The 27,681-nt window shown below is 49.7% G+C and overlaps 1 protein-coding gene across 2 annotated transcripts; it reads right to left on the minus strand.

Annotated features, from left to right (window-relative positions):
- Positions 1-1,833: 1,833 nt before the first annotated feature.
- On the minus strand, positions 1,834-21,011 carry LOC122921682 (ETS translocation variant 3-like). 2 transcript variants are annotated; one of them, XM_044271843.1, is made up of 5 exons: positions 20,878-21,011; positions 14,758-14,820; positions 13,213-13,450; positions 11,103-11,218; positions 1,834-7,870 (listed from the first exon to the last, which is right to left on the minus strand). In XM_044271843.1, the coding sequence occupies exons 2-5, from the start codon at positions 14,801-14,803 to the stop codon at positions 6,672-6,674; spliced, it is 1,599 nt and encodes a 532-aa protein (XP_044127778.1). In that variant the 5' UTR covers positions 14,804-14,820; positions 20,878-21,011; the 3' UTR covers positions 1,834-6,671. The 2 variants fall into 2 exon arrangements, with proteins under 2 accessions (XP_044127778.1, XP_044127779.1); XM_044271844.1 differs by having other exon boundaries at positions 14,758-14,816; positions 20,878-20,911.
- Positions 21,012-27,681: the final 6,670 nt, after the last annotated feature.

Raw genomic sequence — 27,681 nt, forward strand, 5'->3', positions numbered from 1 at the left:
CTGCAAGGCTCCATTCAGATGTCCGTATGTGTTTTACGGATCCACGCATCCATGGATCGGATCCGCAAAACATACGGACGTCTGAATGGAGCCTTACAATGTGTGCCCCTTTGCCCAACTAGGCTGCAAAAAAGTGTCACACATCTGGTATCGCCGTACTCAGGAGAAGTTGGGCAATGTGTTTTGGGGTGTCATTTTACATATACCCATGCTGGATGAGAGAAATATCTTGGCAAAAGACAACTTTTCCCTTTTTTTTTTTATACAAAGTTGTCTTTTGCCGAGATATTTCTCTCACCCAGCATGGGTATATGTAAAATGACACCCCAAAACACATTCGCCAACTTCTCCTGAGTACAGCGATACCACATGTGTGACACTTTTTGCCGCCATGATGGGCAAAGGGGCACACATTCCAAAGAGCACCTTTCGGATTTCACAGGTCATTTTTTACAGATTTTGATTTCAAACTATTTCGCACACATTAGGGCCCCTAAAATGCCAGGGCAGTATAACTACCCCACAAGTGACCCCATTTTGGAAAGAAAACACCCCAAGGTATTTCATGATGGGCATAGTGAGTTCATGGAAGTTTCTATTTTTTGAGGGGTTCAACATTTTTAATAAACACCAATTAAAAAAATGATTTGTAGTTCAAAATGAGTACAATGCAATTATAAAGAAGAATGTCCCCAAAAGTTGTAAATATCCCTTAATACTCAATTCCTCACAATTTCACTTTTGAAAAAAAACAAAACAAAACACACGCTTGAAGGCAAAAGCAAATGGAATCAGATGAGTAGCTGAAACCCCAAGGTCCAATTTAAATCAATTTAAGATGTTATTGCGAGAAATGTCCCAAAAGGAGTTAATGCAAATTATATTTGTGAAACTGATTGACCAATTGACACAGCCAAGCAGTGTCCATTCTAAAGTTCATCAAAATGGAGGATTTCCAACCAAAATGATCATTCATATGTGAAATGTGACCAATGATCCTTTTAGCTGACCAATATAGACTAAGAAGGTGTATGTCCGTGTCTACGAAGGGTTCGCTCACCAGATGATTGTTCAACCAACCTCTGGCCACTGTTGAAAGGGAAGCCGAGTGATATGAAGCAGCAACCGGTTCTTGCGACTCATCATCTAAGGCGGTGTCCCTCAACTCCGGTCCTCAGGGGCCCACCAGCAGGTCACATTTTCAGGATTTCCTTAGTATTGAGAAGATGATATACTTGGTATCCATGCATCAGAGCTTACCACAGGTATTAATTCTGTGGGATATTTTCAAATCATGACCAGCAGGTGGTCCCTGAGAACTTAAAGGGGTATTCCCATCATAGACAATGGGGGCATATCGCTAGCATATGCCCCCATTGCCTGATAGGTGCGGGTACCGCACCTATATCTAGAACGGAGCGGGGAGCTGTGGCTGGAGGACCCCAGATTTCCCAAGGTCCGTCCACCACCAAGCGCTAATCCCCGCCTCTCCTATAGAAGTGAATGGGACCGTACCGCGCATGCACGGCCTATGCTCCCATTCATTTCTATGAGGCCGACGGAAATTTTCGGCAGCCTCATAGAAATGAATGAGGCAGTGTGCTCTCCTTCACTTTTGGGGCTCCGTTCTCGATATAGGTGTGGGACCTATCAGACAATGGGGGCATATCCTAGCGATATGCCCCCATTGTCTGAGATGGGAAAAGCCCTTTAAGTTAAGGAACACTGATCTAACCAGCCCCAAAAGAAATTCTCTTTACGAGGCTCCATGTCCCAATCATCAAGTCAATCAGTCTAGAAAAGAGAAACAAAACCCAAAAACACACAAGCAGATTCAACATTTAATGAAAAGGGAAATTTTTATTAACTTTTCCAAAATCTTAAAATTTGAGGTAAAATACTTTTACTTTCAATTCATTTTATACAAAATACAGAGCTATCACATACCCCTGGGGAAAAAAATATGTATATTATACATATATTTCTATATAACATTACATCATATATATAATATATATGCCAAAAAGTTGTGTTTTGAAGACTTTATAGAAATCGGAACGTCTAAAGGCACTGCACAGATTAGCTAGTATACATTTATGTACAGAAACTCCCCCACTTCAGCTGACGGGGGCAAATACATTAATAGCCACCTCAGCATCAACGCTAAATATCTAGAATAGGAGCATTATTAAAAAAAATACTCTATAAAATGTCTAAAAGAAAAAAAATCCAACACTTTAAATCAAACGCAATGCTGGAATTTAAAATCCGGACAATCAACCAAGGGTTAGGAAACCACGTCAAAAAGAGCTCGTGTAGTTAGGAGTGGTTCCTCAAGATGGCGCCATAACTAAACGAGACTGTCCGTTTTGCTGTACCATGCAAAAAGTCAGCCATTTTGTTTTAAAGGCGAATCATCACTCGAAACTTGCTCTCTCGGACAACACAAGGCATCGGTTTCTTCCTACAAATATAGCGCCATATGTTACATCTGTACAAAGGGCACCCTCCATGGACCCAAAGGGATGATAAAATGTACCCATTTCACATGCCCTATTAGATATATAGATATGACATGCCGTCATAACCTCTGTACAGCTCCCGATATTAACCCCCCACCCCGTAAAACTAAAACAACCCACATATTACAAGTAAAAGAGACCGCAGTACATAAATTGAGAACTTAACGGGAAAGTCTACCCTTCGAACATGACAAACGACCACACCGAGTCATAGGGCTTGGGTCTAAAACCAAAAAAGTCAGTGAAACCCCTCGTAAGATGCCCAAAGGAGTGTCAAAGGCATCTGGTGTTTTACTGACCGCCACAGACCTTGTAACTGGTTTTGTTTTACTGAAAACCAGTGGTGGCCCAAGTCTATGACTTCCATGGATGTGGTGGTCTTCTGAAAAGTATCTAGGACAAACATTGGTTAATGCTTGGTACACCCCCCCCCCCCCACTTGGTTGATTGTCCTTTTAGTGTTCAGACACAACACACCGATGTGCATTTCATCACTCCCTTGCTTAAATATTTGGCACTTAACTTGGAAATAAAAAATATAATTGAACTCCTGACTGTTAGTAAGGGGTTTAGAGGACACCGTCTACTTTCGTTTCTGGCGACTTTTTAACACTAGAAGCGGCTCTTTGTTCACTACAACATTGGTTTGGAGCTCAGAGCCTTTGCTTGCATGCATTTCAAAGAAAATAAAAATGCAACCTGGACGCTAATGGCTGGGTCCAGTGTCGGAGGCCCTGAGAAATCCCTGAAACAAGAGAGAACTCCATCGGTATGATGTGCAAATCCCACCGTGGTAAAGGCTACTCTTCTGAAGCCTCACCTGCTTTTAAACGAAGTAAAAAGATAAAACTAGGTTCATTGTTAAGTTAATTCTAGCACACAAACACACTGTATAATACAATAGCAAGCCTACATCGGCCATAAAAAAGCAGCATCTAGATTAACCTGGCACTTGGGGGGGGGGGGGGGGGCTGGGCAAATATTGTGTCATTTAATATTTTACCAGTAGAAGGCCAAACTCATGATGAGGAGGAGGAACCTCAACAACTGTCTACAGATGGGCGTCTCAGCCAAAACCTGAGGATCTTTAATGGGTCAGACTTACAGGGTATCCACCAATGGGTTGCTTTCGGGAGACCGTATTCCTCCTTTTGGAGGAGAGCTAATTTGTAAACCAGTCTCCTTGTAGCAAACGTTACGAAAAAATAAAAATGAACCCAATCAAAATAAGATGAACTCTTCATTGCTCCTACTTTGGCATCATAACATGCTTATAAAAAATTGAGACCAAACAAGATGAACCTTCAAAAAAAAAAAAAAAAAAAAAAAAAAAAAAAAAGGTTAACGCAGCAGTACGTTACACTAGCAGACATTGGTTTAAATAAGGGTCCTAAATGGGGTGTTCACTCTATTTAACCAGAAACATCTCAGTCTGAAGGACCCAACGTATGTGCAATACATTGTCCATTGAAGTGAATTGAAAAGGTGTAATACTTCACTTGTCCTGCGGGAGTGCTAGCAAGGGAATTGAACACTTACTGCTATGGTCTCTCCACCGATCACATCTGATCACTGGGGAGCCTTCTATCAAAAAGAGCAGTAGCCAGTTGCCTCTAATGGCTAGGAGGTTAAGCAGATCAAGACTTCAAAAACCATGGAACAAACAGAATTGGTCTCTATCGTAAATACTGCACCTCTGGGCAATGCTGTTGGGGGATAGGGGCGGACAGTTTGCCGTCCAGTTTTCGGGATTGTTGGCAAATATGTAATGCCTTGCCGTAACATGAAGTTGTGCATATCTTTACCATTTGAAAAATGAAACTGATAGAAAGGAGGATGAGGAACAGAGAATTAACTTTGATGTGTAGGAGTCACGCATCATTCTGAGAAGTTCCTGAGGAAAGGCACTCCTCTGCAGGCAAAGAAACAAGCGTTGAAGGAAGAGACAACAGGGCAAAAAGGTGTCAACAGGACAGGTTAGACCGCATTCTTGAATCTGACATTGGGAACTAGAACTTTGGAGAAATGAGCACAACAAAAGGTTATAGGATGACAGCACCCGAGGGAAGGTGTCCCATTTCTTTTCGTCCAATTAAAGCACCAGCAATGCAAAAACTGCTTTGAGATTAGATTCCTAGCCACACTGGCCGAGGAAAGTCTCAAATGAATCACAGGTCACACCTGGTTTCACAAGTAGAAACAAAAAACATTAACGCTCATGTAATAGATCCTCTACAAGACCTTCTGTATTCTCCGAGTAGGATCAGAGCCAAATTTCCAAGCTCAGGTCTACCACAGCTTGACTTCAAAAGATTGGAAGGGGAAAATACAGGTCAACTAAGTTGAGGAGAAACCAAAAAAGGATGAAACCTTAAATGTGGAAGAAGTGCTTTGGAAGACAAGTGCTTTCTTTGTTTTAATTCAATGTAAAAACATAGCCTATGTCATTCATTGAAGGTGGAAACTTATGGAGGCCAACCACAGCCAGGTTCTGACATTCTCCAACCTATGAGGACAGACGCAGCCTCTGGGGTCATGGACCGCAACCTCCTGGTGTGGAAATCTTTGGAGAACCTTTTTTCAATGGAGGTAGTTTAAGCCTATTTTAACAAACTATTTCATCGAGTCACAGATTATTTTAACCCAAGGCAACAAAGGGTTGAAGAGACAAAGACTGATGGGTCTACTACCACTTAGTCAATTCTGACCAGAATAGTAAATATTTTGGCCAAAGTCAATGCTATAATTGCCTTTCGGAGGGGTCAGGTGCACACAACTTTAAAACAAGTTTGGCAGCTACAGCAATTTTGTCTCTCGGAGCCGCCCATTGCATTCCTGACCAAGTTATGGAACCGGTCTGAAAGGATGGACTCAACCTGTAAGGGCTAACCACCATAAATTCAGACTAGCCTCTTTAGAACCACCCATATACCCAGAACCTGCTCCTCATGGATGTATGACAGATATGGGAGAGACAGTTGATCATTCGGACGACGGCTATTGACTCTCTAAGGCCAGTTCCAATGGTAACCTACCAGGAACTAAACCTAAACTCTGGGAGGCCAAGCCTAACCCTCATGATGACAGCACGTCTGAAGTCCTTATAGTATGTGCGAGTGTTATCGTCCTTTTCTACTTGATGACGGTAGGGTACGAAACTTTGGAGTCTTCTAATTACCAGGAATGCACTGACGTCACAAAAAGAGGAAATCGAGGCAGACGTCTGTTTAAAGAACTCGAGACAAAAAGGGAAAAAAAGAGCGGCGGCTGAACATGTGCAGTTTTTTTTTAAACTTCATTTCCCTGAACTTCCTGCGCTCTCTCACGTCTGCTTCTTGTAGGTCATGAAACCCACAAGAGGTCCACATCCTGGTGTTCCTATGTCAGGATAGATTTCATACTCCTGAGCAAATATCTATATTCGTTCTAAGCAATTGGACGCAGGTGCAGAAATTTCTTTCTTCTACATCTGATCATTTTATAGACCGTACTGCTGCTTTAAGCTTTGCTCGTTAAACAATGACTTTCCGTGTACAAAAATAGGACTTCTCACCCATGACATCACAACGGTGGGGGGGGGGGGGGGGGAATATATTACAAAGACTACTTCATTCACTCCCACTCAACCAGCTAGCGCAGTTCTCTAGTCCCTACAACCCGTGTTGTAGTGTCAGGTTTTCCAACCGACTCTCCTCCCTCTGATTTTTTAAGATTTTATTTATTTTTTACAAAAATGCCTGATTTGCTTTTTGTCTCAAGTACAGAACCCTGAATACATCAACGCAACATCTCTCAGCTTTACAAAAATTTCTTGATTGAAGCTCCACGTGACACGGTTATTAAGCTAAAAAGTAGAGGACTCTGATGCGGCCATCTAACAGGCAAATTTTTTTTGGGGAAAAGGGAGGATCTAAAATATAAGGCACCCCTTTCATAGATAAGAGGTATCATTTTACCTGAAACCTTAGAACCCTAAAATTAGTATATGGTGTGTAAAATTATATATATATTTTGTAAATCCCCTTCCAAGCAATAGGAAGGCTAGGAATTCATGAAAGAAAACCTTCAACCTCAACCCTTTCTGCAGCAATGCCACATAAATAGGATAATGCGTTAAAAAAAAAAAAAATAGAAGTAGCCATCTCTGTACTAGGAGTCGGCAGCTGCAGCTACGGCGTGTGTTTCTACCGGCAGGTCGGAGGGGCGGCAGCCATTGATGATGCAACTGACTTTTCTGCACTCCTTATCCTCAACAACTTCCGCGTGCGCCTCCCCGTTCCAGAGACGTTTAAAGCGCAGCTTTGGTGGTAGAGTCTCCTCCTTCTTTTCCACCACAGCAGTTTCAGTGGGATAGTCTTTCACGGCTTTCTCGCCAGCCTCGACCAGACCTTCTGTACCCTCCTTGGGGTAATGAAGCCTAGCGGAAGCCGTGGAAAACTGTGGCCAAGAAGGAGCTGCTGGCTTGACAAAAGTATGGCCCATCTTCTCAAAGTCCAGTTTAGGTGAAGGGGTTCCTGCTTCAGATTCACTACTGGTGTCTTCTTTCACGGCATAGTCTCCACAATCCAGTTCCTCGTCAGAAAGGAGATCCTCTTCGTCTGACACTGGTTCAACTTTGACAGGCTGGAGAGGCGGTTGTGGAGGAGCTTGGTGCTTCTCCTCAGAGCTCTGCGAACGCTCTCTGTTCTTGCGTCCCATCGGAGGAGGCTGCAGCTTAATGGGGAAAGACTGCTGCTCTTCAGGTGGGAAGGGGCGATGTGGTGGCGGCATCATGAAATTGGGAAATCTTGGTAAAGTCCGTGGACTTAAGTGGTAGTTAAATACAGAGCAGGCGTGGGCTTGCAGGTAGTGTTTCATCTCGTCTGGGTTGAAGTTAAAGCAGCTGCCACTTTGGAAAGCCGGGCTCAGTCCAGGTGAAGGACTGTAAGAGAAGACTGTGGGTGTCAGGGACAAGGCTGGCGAGATGGGTACGCTCATTAGCCCTCCGCGTCCGTGGAGAGGAGAGACTGCAAATGGACTGTGGGTGTCTGGGTACATGCCAGGCATTGAGAAGACTGGAAGCATGAGATCAGATTTATGCTTTTGAAGGCCATGGTGACCTGTGTTGATGTTATTCCTAGAAGACATGTGGTCTGTACTGCGACGCCACTCCATCGAGTGGAGATCTTCAGGTTCTGAAGGAATTGGTTTCCGCTCACTGACATCATTCAGGGATTCCCTGCTGGATTGCGCAGAGGAGCTTCCAGTAAAATGGTTCACATGTCCATCGTCATTGGGGGAATCCAAAGGAGAGAAGTGGAAGTGGGATGAGGCTGTGGGGACTGGTGGGGCACTCTGAGGAACACCACCTGCAAGAAAGAGATGGACATATAAATAAACCTTAACTAATGCACACGAGCATACAATGTATTTTAGGACTGTTAAAGGGCTATTCATCTTAAAGGGATGTCACTTGACTAGGACACACCATCACTTTACGAACAGCGAGTGGCCTGACCTGTGGAAAAGGATCTGAGGCAACCACAGTGATAGTTCAAGGCTTCACAGAAACTTACTAAAAGCCCCATAGGCGGCAATGGTAATTCAGTGTAAAAAAAAAAAACCAGTTACAAAAAAAAAAACACACACCTGCACTATTGAAATATAAATGCATTTATCCCTTACAGGAACACGGAGAAGTAAAAAAATGGCCAATTCTACATTGTTTTGTCGCTTCACCTCTAAAAACAAAAATTAAATAGGAACCCCCCCCACCGCCATTTTATTACCGGGCCAATGTGCTTTGTGAATGTAGAGAAGGGGAAAAAAAAAAAATAAATTTAGGATTCAATAAAGTTTTTCCCACTTTTTGCCATCTGAACCCCCCCTCACAAACCCTATGGAGTTTGTGGGGGGGGGTCTGTTGCAAAGAGGAGAAATGAAACCGGAATTTCAGCTCCTTACTACGGGTCATGTTTCCTGCTCGTTCTGCCGCTGGCAGGAAAAAGAAAAAACCCACAAGAAACACTCGACCCAGGACTTCACCGCTGCTACATCGAAAAATATCCGTAAAATAAAAAAAAATATATAAAAAAAACCTGACCGCTGCTGCTACAGACAGATTTGCCGGTAATTGTCGCCATACTTGGAATCTCACGGCAGGGAAATTCCATCGCGCTTCACAGAATTACAAAAGGAGAAGTCATGGCTCGCGGCAGGGTGCAGCAAAAGGACCATTGCACAATACTTCAAATTTTTGGGGTATTGCAAGAAAAGTGAGGCAGTGACCTGGCTGACCTCGTCAGATACCGCCATACTCAGTTATATCTGTGTCTGGATGAGGGGTGACGACACATCACGACCAGGAAAAAGGGGGTGCCCCCTGGATTTTGAAGACCCTCAATATGGGTACATACCCAGGCATACTTTAAATAAAAAGGCCAGATGACAACACCTACGGGACCGTTAAAAGGCTGTGGACACCTTTGAGGGCATTTTTTTTAGTTTGTTTTTATTGCATTATACTTTTGAGCTAAAAATCTTTTTTTCAAATTAGTCTTTATTAACAATATGGAATCCTTTTTCTGTACGGAGCCAAAATGCTCTACTAGCTGCCTGCGGATTTGTCGTCTTTTCCGTCATCTGAGGAGCAGACGGACTCCTTATCTCTGACCTTATAAACACTTACTATAGCTCAATCAATCGTTATCTTACTGATCAGAATGTGGCCTAAATAAGACTTTATGACCTCTTAGTAGTTTAAGGCGCCTTTCACACGAGCGAGTATTCCGCGCGCGGGTGCGATACGTGATGTGAACGCATTGCTCCCGCACGGAATCCTGACCCATTCATTTCAATGGTTCTGTGTACAGGAGAGTTGTTTTTCACGCATCACTTGTGCATTGTGTGAAAAATCGCAGCACTCTTTATATTCTGTGATTTTCACGCAAGAAGTGAATGGGGCTGTGTGAAAAGCGCATCCGCAAGCAACTGCGGTTTCAATGCGTTTTTCACGGATGGTTGCTAGGAGAGGTTGTTAGTAAACATTCAGGTTTTTATCACTTGCGTGAAAAAATGCATTAAATCGCACGATAAAAACTGAACGCGATCGCAGACAAAACTGAATGGACGCGCTTACAAAATTGCGCAGTTTTCACTGAACGCATCTGGACCTAATCCGGACACGTTCGTCTGCAGGGGGCCTAAGGGTTATTAGATGACTGGCACAAAGTGAAAGTACCAGTCACACAGCTAGAAAAACAGTTAACCCTTTGTGACTGAACAGCTAAATTTTTGGGGGAAAATATGATTTTTAGCCAAAAATAAAGTTAAATGCAAACATAAAAAAAATAAAGAATTTGACTCCAAAGATGTACATATCCTTTAAAAAAGTTTAAACATTTTTTTTAGATGGTAATCAATATCGGATCGGTGGGGATCTGACTCCCAGGACCCCCGCTGATCAGCTGCACAAAGACAGCGGCGTTCTGGAAGGCCTCTTCCTACACTAGCGACGTCACATGGCCTAGGCGGAGCTCAGTCACATTCATCGGTCACATGGCCTAGGCGGAGCTCAGTCACATGGCCTAGGCGGAGCTCAGTCACATTCAAGTGAAGGGGCTAAGCTGCAATACCAAGCACAGCCTCTATATAGTGGACGGCGCTGTGCTTGGAGGCCGCAGCTCTCACGGCTGAGCAGCAGCCGTGCCAAGAGTAGGCGCCAAGTTAAATTCATATTGATGACCTATTCTGAGGAAAGATCTGCAATATGTATATGCCAGAGAACACGCTAATGAACCGCCTCCCTTATTAAAAGGGCTATACTTACCCGTGTGCCTCTTGTGGACACATCACCACTGAATCCAGGGAGGAAGAAAACATATCCCAGAGTGGAAGGTGAAGGATCGGAGAAGAGAAGGCAAGTATGATCCTTTCAGTACGGGACCATCTTTGTTAACATCCAGCTTTCCCAGAAAAGGATTCCCTTGAATTACTCTAAAAGGGGTTTTCAGGATAGCTCATCAATATCCGATTGGTGGGGGTCAGACTCTTTATACTATACCAAGAACAGCGCTGTAAATGTTATAGTGGCCGTTCTTAGTATGGCAGCCAAGTCGCATTCACTTGTCATGTGACTGACGGACGTGACAGAGGGTGAGGAAGAAGCCGCTTCCCCTCCCAAAAGCTGCTTCTTGGGGGGGGGGGGGGGGGGTTCTAGGAGTTGGACCCCCTTAAGGCCGTCAATATTTAACTCAATGAATATTTATTTTAAGCTTGCCAACTGCGCAAGTGAATGGTCGCTTTGGTCAGTGCATGGCGGCCGTAGGCTTCTCGTGTAATACCGTACATGTAACTGGAGGTCACACAGGACTCTTCCTGTACTTTGAGGATCCCAAGACCAGATCAGTGACCGTTTGACTTCAGGCAACCCACCGATGATCCGGCCTATGGGACAATGGCAGCCCAAGACCATACATTTGGTTGTGATGGCACCCTTCAATAAGTGGAGCAGGTTAGGAACGAAGGGGGTGAAGCTGCTGGGAGTCGGACCCTCATCCATCAGGGTGAACTATCAATGTCTAAGTGCCCGTGTCATCTTACCGTTGGGCCTTATATTGATGAAGGGGTAGTTGGGCATGACCAGCTTGTTGAAGTTGAATTTGTAGGTGAAGCGCTTGCCCTTGGTTTTATGCAGGATCCTCTTGTTGTAGTAATATCTGCAATGGAAAAGAGACACAGGTCAGTAACGTCCCCATCACCGCCTCTCGGGCGCTCAGTAATCTCTGCCGGCGCAGCTCATGTGTCAAGACAAAGTCCACACGCCCTGTGTGCGCAGGGCAGATACCAGGCCGGGCCTGCACGGTGAGGAAGAGCGAGAGGAAGCTGCCCGTCTGCACAACACCGCATGCTATCAGCAGAAGACGTGTGATGAGCCCCGGGCGGCTGAGACGACGCTCTGCACACAACTGAATCCGGTTTACACCTCGGCTGATCGCTGGGAAAAAGACAGCGGGGGGAGGGGGTGGTCGCTGCTCGGGGCGTAAACAAAACTTTCATAGAAATTCTGTTCAATTAGCCAGAAGGCACCAACTGCAGAGCCCTACAGGATCATACATACAGGTATATCGGCTCCGCAGGGAGAGGAGGACGACTGGCCCGGTGGTAGCTTTTAGCTGCGGCCTTAACCCATTCATAACATGTGCGTGCTCGGCCAAGGACAGGATTTAGGCGAGATCGGCATTGCAGAGGGAAAGTCCCGGCTGCTTCCCACTCTGGAACCTGCCCCTCTTCCGCCATATCAAGGAGGGCAGGTCACTGGCGGCAGCAGCGGCAAACCAGACATGGAAGGCGGGGGATCTGAGTGCTGCCGTCTGCTGAAAGACCACCAGACTATGAACAACCCCTTTAAGCTAATAGCTAACTGATGTATACAGAAAAGCCTGAGGGTAGAAAACAGGCAGGAAGAAGGTAGAAAGTTAACCAAAACCTGCACGTTTTAATAAAAGCATAATAATGTGAAATTCCTTGTTTGTTCTTCCGGCTCAGTTTCTGGGTGACGAGGCTTTCTGGATCCCACATGAGATTAAAGGAAGGTTTTCCCTGCCCCGTCTCTTTTGTGTCGGCACAAGGGAGTGACGGCGATTACGGAATTAACCTTACGGGATGACAATTCCTTTAATCCAGCAGAGAATTACACAAACTCTACCTGTGCTATAGCTTCCCAGTTCCCAAACCTGTTGCCCTCCAGCCGCCGTCGGCTCTCGAGGGATGCTGGGAGTTGCAGTTTTGCAAAAAGCTGGAGCGCCACAAGTTTAGGAAGCAGTCGGACGTTCTAGGCTCTCAGGCTGCAGTGAAGCTCCTCAAGAGTGCCACATCTGTCCACGGGTCATGTGGGGTACTGCAGCTCAGGACACAACCTGTGGACAGCTGCGGCCATGTCAGTTGTGAAGCTCGTGCGAGTCTGTGATCGTAGGGGCAGTACGAGCTATCGCAATCCATGGGAACCTGAACACATGTTAAGGAAAAACAAACCAGCAGCCGATTACCCAGTACCTCCAAGAAGCCGGGCACCTTCCAGCGCTGCCTACTTGTATACCACGGGCACAGAAAGCAGCCAGGACGGTGGGAGGAGACGCACCAGGAGATATAATAAGAACATGTATCTGGATGCTCCACGTTAGTCGTGACTTCAGAAGCAGCAAAACAACGCTGTTCTGTGCCCGTGCCCAGTGTGGGGGCGACGTGGAAGAGAACACAGGTATTACATCGAGAGTCAGATGCAGATGAGTCACCCTGCAAAGTCTCAATTGTCCCTAAAAGGACAAGCCCTTTAAATCCAAATGCGTTTAAGGCAAGGATGCCCAGCCTGCGGCCCGCCAGCTGTTGCAAAACTACAACTCCCAGCGTGCCTGGCCAGCCTACAGCCATTAGAGCATGCTAGGAGTTGTAGTTTTGCAACAGCTGGAGGGCCTCGGGTTGACCATCCCCGGTTTAGGGAGAGTTTGCAGGGCTCACCCCAGAGACTGGAGGACGAGGGTGACAACCCTGAAGTGGTCACACCCGGTGACTAACGACACGCCGTGAGATTTCCTAACCAGGTCGGATCTTGTAGTGAGCGATGCTGGAAACGTCAGCCATCAATTAATGCGGCATGCGGAACAAGCAGAGGGGGATGGGCAAAACAAGGGAAGGATCCCACATGAGCCCTTACCGGAGCGCCCGGCTCAGCTTGTCGTAGTTCATCTGGGGCTTGCATTTCCTCCGGCCCCACAGCCTGGCCACCTCGTCCGGATCCTTGATGACAAACTCCCCGTATTCCCCCTGCTGCCAGGCGATGACGTGACGGAACTCCTCCTTCTGCAGCAGCTCCAGGATGAAGTGCCATAGCTGGATCTGCCGGGAGCCGGGGCTAGACTCCGCCTTGTAGGCCCAGTCCGGGAAGTGATAACCTGCAGATTGTTAAAGAAATCAAATAAATGATAAAAAAAAAAAAAAAAAAAAAAAAAAAGGGACAAGTGATCGCCAAAGAAAAGGTCAGACGAAAACCATGGGAAATAAAAAACAAAACAAAAAACTAAAAATAAGACATTTAAGCAGAAGACATACACAAAAATAGAGAAGAGCAGAGAGAGATTAGATTTGCCAGCATTAGACGGAAGCACAAGCACCAACCTACACATACAGGAGGACGAAAGGCGAGCGGACACTGCAGGATCGGGGGGAGACAGCGGCGAGGACGGGCGCTAAAACACACACCGCACGGGACAGAAAAGTACGACCTTGTGAAATGGTTGAATCATCATCTGGGATCCCGCCTGTTTGGGGACAGAGGACCCGGCCTGCGGGTGACTACACGGGATCGGTGCCGCCCAGCGAGATACACACATTTCACCAAGTCCCTTTAGTCCTGGGCACCTACCCATAAAGGGGTAAAGCTAGCCACGGCCGACAACCGTCTCACTTTATCAAGTGCCATTTATCACACGCACTAAGGTGTTGTGATCGTCCATGTTGCCTTATTTTTTCCCCATCACATTATACACGGCTAGTTTCCACGGTTACGACCACCTTGGAATCCATCATTGCTGGTCGTGCTTGCACACTATAGGAAAAAGCGCCAGCCTCTCTGGTGGCTGAGGAGGCACACATAGGCGGGTGCTTTTTCCTATAGTGTGCAAGCACGACCACCTCAGATAGTTTCATGGGGGGGGGTCATAACCGTGGAAACAAGCAGCGTATAATGTGATGGAAAAAGGAGGCAATATGGACAATCACAATACATTAGTAAGTTTAGTAAATGTCTTGTATTAACTTTCTCTACATGATAAATGCTATTTGCTGAAGTGACAACCCCTACAAGACCCCCGCGTGGGGGGGGGGGGGGGGTAATTGTCTAGACTAGAGTCCTTAGTGGGACTAATAAAACATGGACAGGGAGGGGTCTTCGTGATGCTATCACATGGACTCAGACGAAGAAACCAGAAGAAAAAAAAAGTGAAAAAACAGTAATATAAGCAAAAGACACTGAGCAGAACGACAGGAAGAGAACAGACGACGAGACTGGACGGTGCCGATCCGGGGAACGCCCAGCAGCCGCCACATTACATTATGGAATTGCCGTTTGATCAACCACCTAACACCGTGTGGGGGGGAACCTGAAAATACAGGTCGGAGCATTTCAGAAGGGGCTGACCGAGCGGCATTCGTCCCCGTGTAGACCTGTGAGACCACCGGTCACCCGCCCCAGACGACTTACCTCCCCCTCCTTTTGGCTTGTCCCCAATACTGCAACCGGTTTTCATCTTCTTCTTCCTGCTGACTGCAAAAGACAGAGGAGATTAGGACAAGACTCACAAACCGAGAGAACGAGGGGCCACAGCCCCCAAGACCCCCATAGTAGAGAATGCACTTCTTTCTGCAAGCTCCACCACCTGACCACTTCCCTATGACGGGTGGGGGTCTCTGGGATCAGACATCACCTGCACTCAGGACTGGGCCCTCTTCCAGTATAACACGGCCCCCGACAGAGCGACGCATGAGCACTGACACTCGTAGGTGGCGTCATTCACCCCCCCCCCCCCCCGGCACAGGTGAGCGCAGCAATGCTCCGTGTGTGACCCCCTTTGTCTCGCAAACAAAAGGAAGCCAACATCTGACGCGTTTCCTTCCTTGTGGTCAAAGCTGCCAAAAGCCTCGTGTCGTCCACCCTCGCAAACCCCACATGCGGTGGCAAACGCACAGGGCGTCAGACCCAGCTCATCCGGCACGTGGGGGGTTAAACAGAAGCCGACTGATCCACTGGTCAAAAGGGATCGGACGCCGTGAGCGCGAGGCCTAATAGGAACAAAAACCCTCCTGGGAATACTCACTGAAAGTACTGGGAAGTGCCATTTAAGCAGTTCGCCCCATCTATCCTGCAGATGCTACCCCCACACGTGCCCCCCGTTACCTGCTGCTCACTTCACCCCAGCCCACTGCAGACTACACCACGTAAAGGGTGTCCACCGGCGGGCTCCGAGGAGTACGGAGAACTATTCTAGTGACGGGGGGGGTTCCAGCACTGATCTAATAGTATTCACTTGTCAATCCGGAACAAGGGGCTGCCTGCTCAGGATCCAAGTACACAATGGTCACTGTGTAATACTTCCTTCCCCCTGGGGTGGCGCTGTGGGGAAACCAAATATCAGCCACTGCAAACACCCCGGGGCTGATGAGGGGGACGCTGTCATAAAGCACATGACTTACACCCCCGGTGGGCAGACACAACCAGAGGTCGCAATAACGACTGTACAAGCGTCCCCGACGCCTGTTCAGGCCATTTTACTCCCTGGAAAAAGTCTAAGGTGTACCGACACCCTCCCCCCTACATTCAGCAGCGCAGCGATGCGGACTGTGCCTGAACTGGACAATAGCAAAGCTCCATACAGTAAGGAGATTTACTATTGGATGGTTTGGGCCAGAGCGATACAGCGGCCTGCAGCAGGGGAAGCCGGGGGGTCCGAGGTGACAGCAGTGTGTGATCACCACATGTATACGTGTGTGATGTAGACATCACTCACACACACTGCACCGCAGACAGGGTTAATTCCGCTATATTGGACCGGCCTTCACCCTCGGCCCCGTTCACACCACCGCTAGTTATTTATCTTCTGCTCCGTTAGATGAGCAGAACAGCGAATATAATGGAGGTGCTGGATCGGGCACGTAAGGCTGGGCGTTTGTCATACATTCAACATACACAAAAACCGTATACATTAACGGACGCCTCGGACAGACGCCATACTGCGGCATCCATCACCATGGAGTTCCATTGTAAAACATTTATAAAACTATACATTTTTTGCAGAACTCTGCAGGATAGGAAAGTGCAGTGGACCACGTTCTTCCATCCTGCAAGGTTCAGCAAAAAAAACAAAAAGTTTACTTTTTTATTTTTTTTCACAATGGACGGATGCCGCAGTATGGCGTCTGGTAACGTACATACGGTTTTTGTGTACATCATATATACGTGCTGTGAGCCCGGCCTGAACAGACTGATGGGATCCGTTCAGGAGCCGGTGTATGTACCAGACAGAAGTCCTGCAGACGAGGCTTTGTGTCTGGTCTGTGGACAGAGGCTCCAAACGCAGGTGTGAACACGTGCCGGCCACGTAGTATGTGTCTGTATTACTGCAGCTTTATACTCCTCCTCTGGGAAAATACTCCTCAAAAATGGCCAGGAGTATTCTTACTCTAATGGAAAGAGACGTAGTGCGACCATTTGTGGGCCTGCGCCCCCGTCTTCAGCTCATGTGCCTCCACTACAGGTCCCTAGATGTCCAAGCAGGCTTCCACTCACTGACAGCAAGCAGAGATCTTAATAAGGAATGGAAACTATTACTGCAGTCAAGGAGTGAAGCGCAGGCCCCTACCTGCAGGACTGGAGGGGGGGGGGGGGGTCCTCAGGCGAGATCACGAGGCAGGTAAGTGCGGATTGAGGTTGGTGCCTTCCCCCGAGCCAGCGCCGACATTTACAGAGACATGTAGAAGGAAGCGGTGAACAGGTGTAGGGATCGGGTGACCTGCGATAAACGCTGGGGCGTGGCCCCTAATCTATACCGTCAGCATGGAGGAAGTGGGTGGGCGCTGTCAGCCTCCCGGTCTCTGTATCACTCCAGCGCATTCCCCTGTGAATCTCTGACACATATCCTCTGCCCGGCCGGACGCCACTTATCACTACAGACGCCCAGATTATACAGAGCAGGGGCAGCTCATGCCTAGCAATAGCCGAGGCACTCCGACTACCTTAGGAACGGCAGGCTGCCAGAGTTCCACTTTAAAGGGTCCCAAACCTGCCCATAGCAATCCCGTCCGTCCCGGCATCGGAAGACAGCCCGCATCACTACAGATGTGCCCCAGCCAGGTGCCCGTCCTGCGCCCTGAGTCCTGGACTCCTACCAGTGTCTGAATTACATTTCATCCCCTATGGGACCATAAAGCCCAGATGTATCATGGCCACCGGAGGAGGAGTACACCCCCCGCGCCAGGCCGACGGAGGAAGAGGAGAAAGAAGGAGGACGACACCCCCCGCGCTAGGCCGACGGAGGAAGAGGAGAAAGAAGGAGGACGACACCCCCCGCGCTAGGCCGACGGAGGAAGAGGAGAAAGAAGGAGGACGACACCCCCCGCGCTAGGCCGACGGAGGAAGAGGAGAAAGAAGGAGGACGACACCCCCCGCGCTAGGCCGACGGAGGAAGAGGAGAAAGAAGGAGGACGACACCCCCTGCGCTAGGCCGACGGAGAAAGGAGGACGACACCCCCCGCGCTAGGCCGACGGAGGAAGAGGAGAAAGGAGGACGACACCCCCCGCGCTAGGCCGACGGAGGAAAAGGAGAAAGGACGACACCCCCCGCGCTAGGCCGACGGAGGAAGAGGAGAAAGAAGGAGGACACCCCCCGCGCTAGGCCGACGGAGGAAGAGGAGAAAGAAGGAGGACACCCCCCGCGCTAGGCCGACGGAGGAAGAGGAGAAAGAAGGAGGACGACACCCCCTGCGCTAGGCCGACGGAGAAAGGAGGACGACACCCCCCGCGCTAGGCCGACGGAGGAAGAGGAGAAAGGAGGACGACACCCCCCGCGCTAGGCCGACGGAGGAAAAGGAGAAAAGGAGGACACCCCCCGCGCTAGGCCGACGGAGGGAGAGGAGAAAGGAGGACGACACCCCCCGCGCTAGGCCGACGGAGGAAGAGGAGAAAGGAGGACGACACCCCCCGCGCTAGGCCGACGGAGGGAGAGGAGAAAGGAGGACGACACCCCCCGCGCTAGGCCGACGGAGGAAGAGGAGAAAGAAGGAGAAAGAAGGAGGACACCCCCGCGCTAGGCCGACGGAGGAAGAGGAGAACGACACCCCCCGCGCTAGGCCGACGGAGGAAGAGGAGAAAGAAGGAGGACACCCCCGCGCTAGGCCGATGGAGGAAGAGGAGAAAGGAGGTCGACACCCCCCGCGCTAGGCCGACGGAGGAAGAGGAGAAGGAGGACGACACCCCCCGCGCTAGGCCGACGGAGGAAGAGGAGAAAGGAGGACGACACCCCCCGCGCTAGGCCGACGGAGGAAGAGGAGAAAGGAGGACGACACCCCCCGCGCTAGGCCGACGGAGGAAGAGGAGAAAGGAGGACGACACCCCCCGCGCTAGGCCGACGGAGGAAGAGGAGAAAGGAGGACGACACCCCCCGCGCTAGGCCGACGGAGGAAGAGGAGAAAGGAGGACGACACCCCCCGCGCTAGGCCGACGGAGGAAGAGGAGAAAGGAGGACGACACCCCCCGCGCTAGGCCGACGGAGGAAGAGGACGACCCCCGTGCTAGGCCAAGTATATGGACGAGACGGAGGAGGACACCCCCTATATGACAAGATATTAACCCCAAAATCTCCCAAACATCCGATCAAAGACGGGGTTCTCTCTATAGGACTCCCCTTTTAATGGCTCCGTGAAATTTCCAAAGACCATAAAATTGCGGCAGCGTTTGCACAAGGCCTTCTCCTGCTGCTCTGTGTCAGTCTTCAGTATAGTTCTTGCATTCCATTCAAAGTTAGTTATTCAATCAATGCAAAAAACGTAACCCCCCCCTCTATGAACATGACTGGACTGTTCACATCTCTGGGGAGGAGGAGAATCCGGTCAGAATCCATCCAGTTTCCCAAGGCACAGAGGTACGGTATATCCAGGAGGAGGAACAGCGGCTGGCGGTTTTACGTGAGGACACGGCACATGACAAGGACGCTGCGGGGCACAAGTCACACTCCACAAACCGACAGCACAGGAGGGACTACAAGTGCCAGCATACTGGCGAGCTCAGGAAGGGGCGCCGGCACCAGGACAGCGGGCAGAGGAATGGTGATCAGTACCGAGGGTGGCTCAGACCTAGTACCGATCCTCAGCAGAACTGTGGTCCCCAGCGAGTATGTGCCATCCAAAAACACAGCGGGGTCATTCACTAAAAAGTAAAAAAAAAACTAAATGCCGACCAGTTTATTAAGCGTATACGAGCTCCCCGGTGTAAGAGGGTGATCAGCTTCCGATAAGTTGCGGGGGGTCCTCCTGAGGCGGCCGTGGAGCACCGCGACTTGATTGGGACCATGTGACAACCCCGGCACGGTCTCCTCAAACATATGGGGGGGGGGGGGGGGGGGGGGGGCAGACCCCTGCGGACCAGAGGCTGATCACCTACCCACTTATTAGACAACCCCTTAAATTTATAGGTCAGGCTGCGAGCGGCGACAACCTCTGTACAGCGCCCACCCCGACAACCCGTGTCTGACAACCTCTGTACAGCGCCCACCCCGACAACCCGTGTCTGACCACCTCTGTACAGCGCCCACCCCGACAACCCGTGTCTGACCACCTCTGTACAGCGCCCACCCCGACAACCCGTGTCTGACCACCTCTGTACGGCGCCCACCCCGACAACCCGTGTCTGACAACCTCTGTACGGCGCCCACCCCGACAACCCGTGTCTGACAACCTCTGTACGGCGCCCACCCCGACAACCCGTGTCTGACAACCTCTGTACAGCGCCCACCCCGACAACCCGTGTCTGACAACCTCTGTACGGCGCCCACCCCGACTACCCGTGTCTGACAACCTTGTGCGCAGGCAACGGCCACCACATGCAGCTGTCACTCCAGCAAGGAACGCAATGTGACCATTCCAGACACCTTCACCAGCTCTACCTCTGCTTGCTGTCATCTAAAGGGAGACACTGAGCCTTTCCATCCCTAGTCTAAAAACAGGCACCAACCTAATGCTCCTCACCGCTGAGGGTTTGCTACCATCGCATCCAGTCTGGGAAATCCGATAAACCCACACAGATCTGGTCGTCGTTTTTCGCGGATTTCATCGCTGGCCCCCGACACACGGCAGCAAAACCTCAGCGGTGAGGCGATGGCGGTCCAGGAGGGATCCGCCACGAACAACCGATTTCTGACGGGTCTGCGCCAATCATCCGTTTATTTACAGCCGAGGCGGAAACGGAGACGCAGCCAATGGGAAGTGTGTGATTTTGCTTGTTGACAGCAAGCAGAGATCTTTAAAACAAGGAGGAATAAAAAATAAAAAAAAACACAACATTGAGGAATTGGATAAGTCGCGCAAATTCGCCCCCCCCCCCCATTGCTGGGACTTGTAGTCCTTCACCCAGAACTTAACCATTTGTGACCTAGGAGTCACACCGAAGGCCACCCTCCCGCACTTTCTGTGTACAATACACCGCAAATCACGCCGCGGAGACGTCAGGGCCGTGCGGCCACCAGAGGTAAACACAGACGGCCCGTAACCGACAACCTCCGGGCGGGGACCGAGAAAATACACGGCGGAAACACGGTAAACCGGGGGCACTCACCAGTGGCAGCCGCTCAGTCACAGCTCCGCCGCTTCGACTGCTTTCCCCTCCGCTTCCAGTCTCCTCATACAGCGAGCAGGAAGTGCCAGCCGCCTTATTAATCCCACTTCCGGTTTACGCTTCCTCCCCCCTCCGACAAGGGCGGCTTACGTGCGACGTCGGAGCGTGGTTCCGTGACGTCATCGCCCAGCCCCGCCCAGCCACAGTGAAGCTAAAAGCGAAAGTCCGCCCACTCAGCCTGTATTCGACACGCCCACAAATAGTTTTTTTTTAGAAGATGCATTGCCAGTGCGGTTCCGTCACGTGGGAATCCCCGCCCCCCTGTAGTTCTATGACGGCCCACTTTTTAGGGGGAGTAGTGTTACGTCAACACACACACAACCGCAGAGAGCACGTAGTACTGGGAGTGGGGACGAAAACAACAGCGGGAGGCGGGGCCTTGAGAGACTTCCATAATAAGCTCGAAGTGCGGGCAGGAAACTACAAGTACCAGCATGCCTTGCTGGTTCTTGTACTTTTAGTTGACGGACTCTAGAATGTGCCCCATATACTGACCGCCCCCATTACAGCGGTGGTTAGGGGGTCAGTATGGGAGAGGGGTGACGACTGCCAGGACCCCACACGGAGCCTGAATACGACCACCACATGGTGACCGGATAATACCGCCACATACCACCACATGGTGACCGGATAATACCGCCACATACCACCACATGGTGACCGGATAATACCGCCACATACCACCACATGGTGGCCGAATAATACCGCCACATACCACCACATGGTGACCGGATAATACCGCCACATACCACCACATGGTGACCGGATAATACCGCCACATACCACCACATGGTGACCGAATAATACCGCCACATACCACCACATGGTGGCCGAATAATACCGCCACATACCACCACATGGTGACCGGATAATACCGCCACATACCACCACATGGTGACCGGATAATACCGCCACATACCACCACATGGTGGCCGAATAATACCGCCACATACCACCACATGGTGACCGGATAATACCGCCACATACCACCACATGGTGACCGGATAATACCGCCACATACCACCACATGGTGACCGAATAATACCGCCACATACCACCACATGGTGGCCGAATAATACTGCCACATACCACCACATGGTGACCGGATAATACCGCCACATACCACCACATGGTAACCGGATAATACCGCCACATACCACCACATGGTGACCGGATAATACCGCCACATACCACCACATGGTGACCGGATAATACCGCCACATACCACCACATAGTGGCCGAATAATACCGCCACATACCACCACATGGTGACCGGATAATACCGCCACATACCACCACATGGTGGCCGGATAATACCGCCACATGGTGACCAGATAATACCGCCACATACCACCACATGGTGACCGGATATACCGCCACATACCACCACATGGTGACCGGATAATACCGCCACATACCACCACATGGTGACCGAATAATACCGCCACATACCACCACATGGTGACCGAACATACCGCCACATACCACCACATGGTGACCGAATAATGCCGCCACATACCACCACATGGTGACCGGATAATACCGCCACATACCACCACATGGTGGCCGGATAATACCGCCACATGGTGACCAGATAATACCGCCACATACCACCACATGGTGACCGGATAATACCGCCACATACCACCACATGGTGACCGGATAATACCGCCACATACCACCACATGGTGACCGAATAATACCGCCACATACCACCACATGGTGACCGAACAATACCGCCACATACCACCACATGGTGACCGAATAATACCGCCACATACCACCACAGGGTGACGGATAATACCGCCACATACTACCACATGGTGACCGGATAATACCGCCACATACCACCACATGGTGACCGGATAATACCGCCACATACCACCACATGGTGGCCGGATAATACCGCCACATACCACCACATGGTGACCAGATAATACCGCCACATACCACCACATGGTGACCGGATAATACCGCCACATACCACCACATGGTAACCGGATAATACCGCCACATACCACCACATAGTGACCGGATAATACCGCCACATACCACCACATAGTGACCGGATAATACCGCCACATACCACCACATGGTAACCGGATAATACCGCCACATACCACCACAGGGTGACGGATAATAACGCCACATACTACCACATGGTGACCAGATAATACCGCCACATACCACCACATGGTGACCGGATAATACCACCACATACCACCACAGGGTGACGGATAATAACGCCACATACCACCACATGGTGACCAGATAATACCGCCACATACCACCACATGGTGACCGGATAATACCGCCACATACCACCACATGGTGGCCGGATAATACCGCCACATACCACCACATGGTGACCGGATAATACCGCCACATACCACCACATGGTGACCGGAAAATACCGCCACATACTACCACATGGTGACCGGATAATACCGCCACATACCACCACATGGTAACCGGATAATACCGCCGCATACCACCACATGGTGACCGGATAATACCGCCACATACCACCACAAAGGGACCGAATAATACCGCCACATACCACCACATAGAGACCGGATAATACCGCCACATACCACCACATGGTGACCGAATAATGCCGCCACATACCACCACATAGTGACCAAATAATACCGCCACATACCACCACAGGGTGACGGATAATACCGCCACATACCACCACATGGTGACCGGATAATACCGCCACATACCACCACAGGGTGACGGATAATACCGCCACATACCACCACATGGTGACCGGATAATACCGCCACATACCACCACATGGTGGCCGGATAATACCGCCACATACCACCACATGGTGACCAGATAATACCGCCACATACCACCACATGGTGACCGGATAATACCGCCACATACCACCACATGGTGACCGGATAATACCGCCACATACCACCACATGGTGGCCGGATAATACCGCCACATACCACCACATGGTGACCAGATAATACCGCCACATACCACCACATGGTGACCGGATAATACCGCCACATACCACCACATGGTGATCGGATAATACCGCCACATACCACCACATGGTAACCGGATAATACCGCCACATATCACCACATAGTGACCGGATAATACCGCCACATACCACCACATGGTAACCGGATAATACCGCCACATACCACCACAGGGTGACGGATAATAACGCCACATACTACCACATGGTGACCAGATAATACCGCCACATACCACCACATGGTGACCGGATAATACCGCCACATACCACCACAGGGTGACGGATAATAACGCCACATACCACCACATGGTGACCAGATAATACCGCCACATACCACCACATGGTGACCGGATAATACCGCCACATACCACCACATGGTGGCCGGATAATACCGCCACATACCACCACATGGTGACCAGATAATACCGCCACATACCACCACATGGTGACCGGATAATACCGCCACATACCACCACATGGTGACCGGATAATACCGCCACATACCACCACATGGTGACCGGATAATACCGCCACATACCACCACATGGTGACCGGAAAATACCGCCACATACTACCACATGGTGACCGGATAATACCGCCACATACCACCACATGGTAACCGGATAATACCGCCGCATACCACCACATGGTGACCGGATAATACCGCCACATACCACCACAAAGGGACCGAATAATACCGCCACATACCACCACATAGAGACCGGATAATACCGCCACATACCACCACATGGTGACCGAATAATGCCGCCACATACCACCACATAGTGACCAAATAATACCGCCACATACCACCACAGGGTGACGGATAATACCGCCACATACTACCACATGGTGACCAGATAATACCGCCACATACCACCACATGGTGACCGGATAATACCGCCACATACCACCACATGGTGACCAGATAATACCGCCACATACCACCACATGGTGACCAGATAATACCGCCACATACCACCACATGGTGACCGAATAATACCGCCACATACCACCACATGGTGACCGGATAATACCGCCACATACCACCACATGGTAACCGGATAATACCGCCACATACCACCACATGGTAACCGGATAATACCGACACATACCACCACATGGTAACCGGATAATACCGCCACATACCACCACAGGGTGACGGATAATAACGCCACATACTACCACATGGTGACCGAATAATGCCGCCACATACCACCACATAGTGACCAAATAATACCGCCACATACCACCACAGGGTGACGGATAATACCGCCACATACCACCACATGGTGACCAGATAATACCGCCACATACCACCACATGGTGACTGGATAAAACCGCCACATACCACCACATGGTGGCCGGATAATACCGCCACATACCACCACATGGTGACCGGATAATACCGCCACATACCACCACATGGTGACCGGATAATACCGCCACATACCACCACATGGTGACCGGATAATACCGCCACATACCACCACATGGTGACCGGATAATACCGCCACATACCACCACATGGTAACCGGATAATACCGCCACATACCACCACATAGTGACCGGATAATACCGCCACATACCACCACATGGTAACCGGATAATACCGCCACATACCACCACAGGGTAACGGATAATAACGCCACATACTACCACATGGTGACCAGATAATACCGCCACATACCACCACATGGTGACCGGATAATACCGACACATACCACCACATGGTGGCCGGATAATACCGCCACATACCACCACATGGTGACCAGATAATACCGCCACATACCACCACATGGTGACCGGATAATACCGCCACATACCACCACATGGTGACCGGATAATACCGCCACATACCACCACATGGTGATCGGATAATACCGCCACATACCATCACAGGATGACGGATAATACCGCCACATACCACCACATGGTGACCGGATAATACCGCCACATACCACCACATGGTGACCGGATAATACCGCCACATACCACCACATAGCGACCGAATAATACTGCCACACACCACCACATAGTGACCGAATAATACTGCCACATACCACCACATAGCGACCGAATACCACCACATACCACCACATTGTGAACGAATAATACCGCCACATACCACCACATGGTGACCGGATAATACCACCGCATACCACCACATAGTGACCGGATAATACCGCCACATACCACCACATGGTGACCGGATAATACCGCCGCATACCACCACATGGTGACCGGATAATACCGCCACATACCACCACATGGTGACCGGATAATACCGCCGCATACCACCACATGGTGACCGGATAATACCGCCACATACCACCACATGGTGACCGGATAATACCGCCGCATACCACCACATGGTGACCGGATAATACCGCCACATACCACCACAAAGGGACCGAATAATACCGCCACATACCACCACATAGAGACCGGATAATACCGCCACATACCACCACATAGTGACCGAATAATACCGCCACATACCACCACATGGTGACCGAATAATGCCGCCACATACCACCACATAGTGACCAAATAATACCGCCACATACCACCACATAGTGACCGAATAATACCGCCACATACCACCACATGGTGACTGAATAATGCCGCCACATACCACCACATGGTGACCGAATAATACCACCACATACCACCACATAGTGAACGAATAATAACACCACATAGACAACTCTGTGTCTGTTGCTGCCCCACCTCTGGGACCTCCTGCTATCTCCAGAAGGGGGTCCCTGCACTTACTCTGCTAGTTTTGGAAGTCCCTTAGCAGTGAATGGAGAGAGCACTGCGCATGCGCTGCTTCCCCTCCTCTCCCAGACGTGACCTGTCCTAAGGTCATAAATGTCCCCTTAAAGGGGTTGTCCAAGACCACATAAAGATGGCCGCTTTCTTCCAAAAACAGCACCACTCCTGTCCACAGGTTGTGTGCGGTATTACAGCTCAGCCCCGTTCACGTCAATGGAGCCGAGCTGCAGTACCAGGTACAACCCATGGACGGGGGTGGCGCTGTTTTTGGAAGAAAGTGGCCATCTTTAAGGAAAACCCCTTTAAGGACGCAGCCTCATTTTTTTTCAATCTGACGTGGCCCTTTAAGAGGTGATAACGCTTTTACTTACCCAAACCATTCCCAGGCCGTTTTTTCTTGACATTTTTTCAATAAAAGTTTTTATTTATAACAAAAAATCGAAAAATTCACATCGGAGGTGGCGTTGTGGCCCTGTTTACCCCCTCCCCCACCCCTTTAGGAACTCACACCAAAAAAGGGGTTAATGTTAAAAATGAAATTACATTTTTTTTGAAAAATGACATTTTTCCTATATATTTTTTCATTTTCACAAGATTAACAGGATCAAAACCCCCACGAAGTCCCTGACGGCCGCACCTGTTACTGTAAGTGCAGACGTTTTATTGTTTTTAACAGTTTATTTCAATTATTTTTTTGACATTTTAGTTTGATTTTTACTTTTGACAATTTTTTATTTTTTTTCACTTTAATTTTTTTCTTTTCCTGTGAGGCCTCAGGGGGTGCTCGGCTTCTGCAGATGACAGATCCGGTACATGGCGACCTGACGCCCCCGGCAATGACGCAGCATCAAGCGCCCTCCTGGATTCACCTGCAGCGAGGCACAGGAGGTGACGCCCCCCCCCCCCCCCCCGCCACAACGTTCTCCCTCATGCACCTCAACCCTATGAGATCATCTGTG

Source organism: Bufo gargarizans, chromosome 11, assembly GCF_014858855.1.
Source record: "Bufo gargarizans isolate SCDJY-AF-19 chromosome 11, ASM1485885v1, whole genome shotgun sequence".
NCBI classification, from domain to species: domain Eukaryota; kingdom Metazoa; phylum Chordata; class Amphibia; order Anura; family Bufonidae; genus Bufo; species Bufo gargarizans.